At 30.5% G+C, this 5,868-nt stretch overlaps 1 protein-coding gene across 5 annotated transcripts; it reads right to left on the bottom strand.

The window, feature by feature from the left end:
- Positions 1–462: 462 nt before the first annotated feature.
- On the bottom strand, positions 463–3,699 carry LOC115710008 (hypersensitive-induced reaction 1 protein). 5 transcript variants are annotated; one of them, XM_030638298.2, is made up of 6 exons: positions 3,480–3,699; positions 2,076–2,282; positions 1,607–1,727; positions 1,372–1,463; positions 1,183–1,279; positions 463–1,051 (listed from the first exon to the last, which is right to left on the bottom strand). In XM_030638298.2, the coding sequence occupies exons 2-6, from the start codon at positions 2,262–2,264 to the stop codon at positions 687–689; spliced, it is 864 nt and encodes a 287-aa protein (XP_030494158.1). In that variant the 5' UTR covers positions 2,265–2,282; positions 3,480–3,699; the 3' UTR covers positions 463–686. The 5 variants fall into 5 exon arrangements, with proteins under 5 accessions (XP_030494158.1, XP_060968112.1, XP_060968114.1 ...); XM_061112129.1 differs by lacking the exon at positions 3,480–3,699 and adding an exon at positions 3,118–3,345; XM_061112131.1 differs by lacking the exon at positions 3,480–3,699 and adding an exon at positions 3,122–3,192.
- Positions 3,700–5,868: the final 2,169 nt, after the last annotated feature.

The following is a 5,868-nucleotide window of genomic DNA, read 5'->3' as shown; positions in this document are numbered from 1 at the left end:
ATTTTACTTATTTCTTCTTCTTTCTTTGGTATCTTATCACAAGGATTTGATAAAGTTCATATAATTAATATTTTAAAGAAAAAAAAAAAGTGTACACAGTCTAAATTGGAATCTCTTTTCCCTCAATATCAAAATATAAACACAATAATAATTTAAAAAATTAATAGGTATATCAAAATTTAATATAACAAATATAAAGAAAATATAACTTACAATAAACTATTTTTTTTTTCGACATACAATTTTTTTTCTTTCTCCTTGAAATTGCATTTTTTAAATTTTAATTTATTATTAGAAACATGAGCAATAATAACTTATTTTATTATTTTTTTAAAAAAAGATTTTATTTTATTGTTTATGTAAACATAATATATATTTTAATAAATATTAAATAATTTAATATTAAAAAGTAACATAAACTCTTGTGCGGATTGGATTGAATCTAAAATATAAAATCAGAACTTGGTGCAAATCGAATGCACTATGAACAAAATATGAACACACCTTTAATATTTATACCTATAAAATCCATAATGGGAATATGAACAAATTTCAGTAGCATGAAACAAAAACACTGGACACATCATAGAAAACTAAAGAGGGGTTGGGGATTAAGAAAGGAACACCCTTGTATATAAGACATTAACAATTGGACATGCATGGAAAGAAGCTTTAGATGTACCAAACTACTGCTGCTGAGCATGAGAACCCTGGAGAAGTCCATCACGAATTTGGGTGGCTATGTCACGGACAGCGCCTGGCCCATGAGGAATGAACACAGCAGATGATTTCGAAGCAGCACCAATTTCCTTCATGGTGTCAAAATACTGAGTGACAAGGACCATGTCCATGACGTCCTTTGCAGTGGTCCCGGGAACATTAACAGAAAAGCCCAGCACACTGTCTCTCAATCCATCAACAATTGCTTGACGCTGGCGAGCAATACCCAGCCCAGAAAGATACTTAGACTCAGCCTCACCCTCAGCCCTCTTAATTTGCAAAATTTTCTCTGCCTCTGCCTTCTCATTAGCAGCCACCCTCATTCTTGCAGCTGAAGATTTAAATAGAAGCATGTTAATTAATTCATGGTGTTCAATTAGATGGTTTGACAATTAGCATCTGTTAAAAAGAGCATGAACAAAGCTTTGCATATAAACCGTATCATCAGTGTATGAACTGTACCAGCATTTATTTCGTTCATTGCTCGCTTCACATGCTCATCTGGCTCTATGTCCACAATAAGTGTTTGCACAATTTCATAGCCATAAGCAGACATAGCCTGGAAGAGAATTGAAGCATGAATACAATAAAAAGGCACACCTAGACTAGAGTAAAGTTCGACTAAATTATTTTAATATCTCAGGAAATTACCTTCTCGAGTTCTTCCTCCACAGCTTTAGCAATTTCATTTTTCTGCTCAAAAGTATCATCCAAGTTGAGCTTCGGAACACTAGCTCTAATCACTAGTGGGAAGGAAAAAAAGGAATTCAGTTGGTCAATAATACTAGTTGTAAAAGTTATTAGTCAGGGACATCTAAATATACAGATATACTTGAATATTATCAATTCTTATCATGAACTAAAAAGTGGGATGCTCGATTTATACCATCAAAAACGTAAGCCTGTATCTGGGAACGTGTGTTGCTAAGTTTGTAGAATGCATCACTAGCTTTGTCTGCAAGGGCTCGGTATTGGATTGATGCAACAACATTGACAAAGACATTGTCCTAAAGAGCACATGAGATAATCAGTTAAGATGTAACTGCATAATTAACAGAAGTGAAATAACTAAAAACAATGACCCATGAAGATATTTCCTTTCTCCCACCAAACAAAGGCCTTTGCAATTCTAAAATGCTATTAAGTAATATAGACAAAAATAACATAATTTAGTTTTGATCATCCATATTTGATGAGACTTTTTAAGAAGGTACAGAACCACCACACAACAGAATGGTGGTAATTTTTTTGTTAGAAACTGTTTAGGACAGCCAATTGAAAATCCATAAAATTTTGTTTGGTAGCAACTAAAGACATGCAATCATCCGAATTATTCCCAGTTACAAGAAACAAACCTTAGTTTTGGTCTCACATCGCACGTCCAATTGCTGCAAACGAAGAGTGAGATGTCCAGCTAGCTGACTTCCAAGAAACCATGGGAGGCAATGGCATCCTGGCTCAAGTACATCATCAAACTTGCCAAATCTCTCCTTTATAGCTACTGTAGACTGGTCAACTTGTACACAACAGAACAAATTACCCATCTTCTCTTCTCTCTAGAACTGGAATAGAGATTACAGACAATCAATTCTTTGTCATTAACTTTTATTAGAGAAAGAGAAAAATCAACAGAAGCAGAACACAGAAAGAAAACTAATCAAAACAAAAGTTTTAAGAAAACTAATAACAAAAACAGAATCTAATCATAAGCAACCCAATAACGTTTTTCAAAAACAAGAGCGTAGATAACTAAACAAAACAGATTGTAACAGGTTACATAGTTTTTTTCTCCTAATACACACAACCTTGAGAAAGACGAAGACTTACAGCCAATAGTTAAACGTAACAAAAGGATAAGAAGCACACAAAGTGGGGAGAAATGGAATGAGCACGACCTAATTAAAACAATACTTTATACCAAATTCCAAAACCGAGACTCAAAACCTCTCATTAAGATATGAAAAGTACTTATTTCTTCGGAGCAAAATCATTAATATATAATCAAGAAAACTATCTAAGTCTTTGGCTTTATCAATGATACAAAGTCAACAACCCAAAGTCTTACACATCATCAAAAATTGCTATCCAATATGAGCTGTACGCTACCACTCACTGTCCACAATAACATTGTAAGAAACTTCATTCTATGAAACCCCACATAGAACCCAAAAATAAATATTATTAAAAATTTATATAAAAAATAATCTTTAAACATATAAAAACTAAGCATGAAATTGTATGTAATTTAACTGATAAGATCAGCCTCAAAAATACCGGCACCACCATACCATAGTATCCAAATACAGCCTAAGACAGGTTACGAAATCATATAAAATCCAAAAACAACACTACATGCCATAACATATTATAATAAAGAAACGAAACAAAAAGACATACTAACTCTTAGCCTTTCAAAGGGTTCTTTTGGTTTTCTTGTTTCTTTGGTAAAATCAATAATCATGCCAAATATTTATAACAAAAATAAACAAGCAAGAAAAACCCACTAAATAACATAATTTACTACCCCAAATGAGTAGTTCAAAAAACCCTATTGAATAGTTCGATAAACCAGAAAGAAGATTCAAAGAAGAACCAAGCTGACAAAACAAAGCGCGTAAATTTGCAAATTTAGCAAAAAAAAAAAAAAAAAAAAAAAAAAGAAAGCCAAGGGAGAGAAAAAGCGAAAATGAAGGAAAACCCAATCCACATCGAAAAACGATCAACGGAAAGCAATAAAGAGAAATTGATGATGTAATTACCCTTTGGTTGAAGAAGATGCAGGGGAATTGTATGGGAATGGCACCAAGAAGAAGAAGTAGTGTGGTGTAGAAGGAAACTATGTGAAGGCTTTGGTAAATAAATGGATTTTTTTTTTAATTAAAAAAAAAAAAGAAAAACAAGGGATACGCGAAATGGGTGGAAAAAGTAAATGAGTTAATTATTTTTTTAAGGAAAATATATTTACAGTTATTTTTTTATAGTTTGTTGTTATATGAATTTTGGTTATGATTTAAATTGTTACCTTGATTGTTATAGGATTTGTATGTATAATTTCATCAAAATATTATTTTAAAGTATAAAAATAATAAAATCCTAAAATAATTTTGTCGTTATGCTTATTAATGTAAAATCGTAAATTATCATGTATGGTAAGTTGGTTGGTACTATGAATATGACTGAAAGTAGGACCCAAAATGTATAATAATAAATGGCCAATTATGTAAAACGTCCTCCTTAAAATTCCTCATCAAGAGTTTTTTTCGAAAAGAGGCGCGTAATTATCCTCATCAAGAGCTTTTAAACCATTGGATTTATGGAAAATGTGTATTTTTGGTATCCTATGGTAGTAAAAGAGTAGGAAATTTGGTTGAAATTAGAAATGGGCCCAATATTTATTTATGGAATAATTAAATAAAATATCATTTTTTTGTTAAAAAAAATTACATTTTCACGTTTACGGAATTTTTCTTACATTTTTACAGTTTTCATAAAAACATCACAAAAACAACAAGAAAATTATATAAAAGTAACATAAAAATAACATCTAAATAATCTCAAAACAAAAACAAAAAATCAACAATAAATTAACAACAGTACAACATAAAAAGACCATATTTTCTAGTAAATAAAATAAAAAAAAAATTGTAAAAATGTTTAAAATTTCGTAAAATCGCTTTTTTGTAATTTTTTTTGTTATTTTTGTGTATTTGTGAAATAATCCCTTTATTTATGTCTTTACCAAATAATATTTTAAATTCTTTTTTTAAGAAAATAATCATCATTTTTTTAACATGTTATTTTCATTAAACACAAGAACAAAATTATAAAATGACAAAGTTATTCATAAACAAGATAAAGAACTATTCCAAATTAACTTGTTATCTAATCCAAGGCTAGCCTAGCACATTTGTGAGCTATTTTATTTTGAGACCGAGGAACATATCAAATTACAAGTCCTAGACTGAAAGATGATAAGTTTTTAATACGACTTAAAATATTACCTAAAACAAAACTAACATTATTAGAACTACACAACTTGTCTACTACTACTTTCCTATCAGTTTCAATAACAGCAATAGGCACTCTAGTGTGTTGAATCCATTAAAGAGCAAGTAGAATAGCTTTTGCTTTAGCTAAGTTCGGAAAAATATTACCACTCATAGGCTTGATGATACCTGCCTTAATGTTATTCTCACCATCCCGAGCCACAACACTCAAACTGTATTTTTTTTATTTTACAATCAATTGTAGTATTAGTATTGATCCTCATACTTCATTGTGGTACACTTTTGGATGCAAACCTGAGTAGCTTCCATCAAAATCTTCTTGCTATATTCATCGTGTTAAGCATTACTATAACTTTGCAAATAGGAATTACTGTTAGACAATTTATATGTATAATCTGAAACATATATAATTAAGTATGAAGTGCAGAATTAATAAATCATATATGCACTATAATTTAAGGATCGAAATACCTCCAGCCATTGATTCTTGAGCTTCAAACCCACATAAGCTTTGATCTGTAAAGGAAACTGGTTGATGTGGGTAATTGGGCTTCCTCACTCTCTCAACTCTCTTTAGATGGATTTTGCTGTTATGAACAGAATGAGTGAAGAGCTCGGGGACCGAGACCCTATATTTATAGGTGAGATACTCCATCAGTATCTGCGCCACATTAATTGTCAGAATATTTTGACAATTAATTCAGGAAATCAAATCAGGTAATGAATATAGAAATCTGACCATATATAGAATATTACATAATTGATTTTGTCCAGATTCAATGAATATAAAATATTCATTTATCAAAAAATCAATTATTTATTTATTTTCTTAAATAGAAATTTATTTCTTTAAATAGAAATATATTTCCTTAAATAAAAAATATACTTATATTCTCCCACTTGGTCAGCATTTAGACTAAAACATTCAAACCTAAACGTTCCTCATTATATAATAAACATACGAATCATAGCGACATGTCCTCATTATAAGTCGAGTATTATCTTCCATGTATTACGATATATTTATTATATAACAATGTACTTTATGTGGCAATGTACTTAAGCGAATAAACCCTAACCCTTATGTTTATTCAGGTCCTCTTACGATAATTTTCTCAGATGAAATTAAGGTGCACATAAA

The sequence above is a fragment of the Cannabis sativa genome, chromosome 3 (genome assembly GCF_029168945.1).
Source record: "Cannabis sativa cultivar Pink pepper isolate KNU-18-1 chromosome 3, ASM2916894v1, whole genome shotgun sequence".
NCBI classification, from domain to species: Eukaryota; Viridiplantae; Streptophyta; class Magnoliopsida; order Rosales; family Cannabaceae; genus Cannabis; species Cannabis sativa.
The sequence above is the reverse complement of the archived record's forward strand: the minus strand, read 5'-3'. Positions and strand labels throughout refer to the sequence as shown.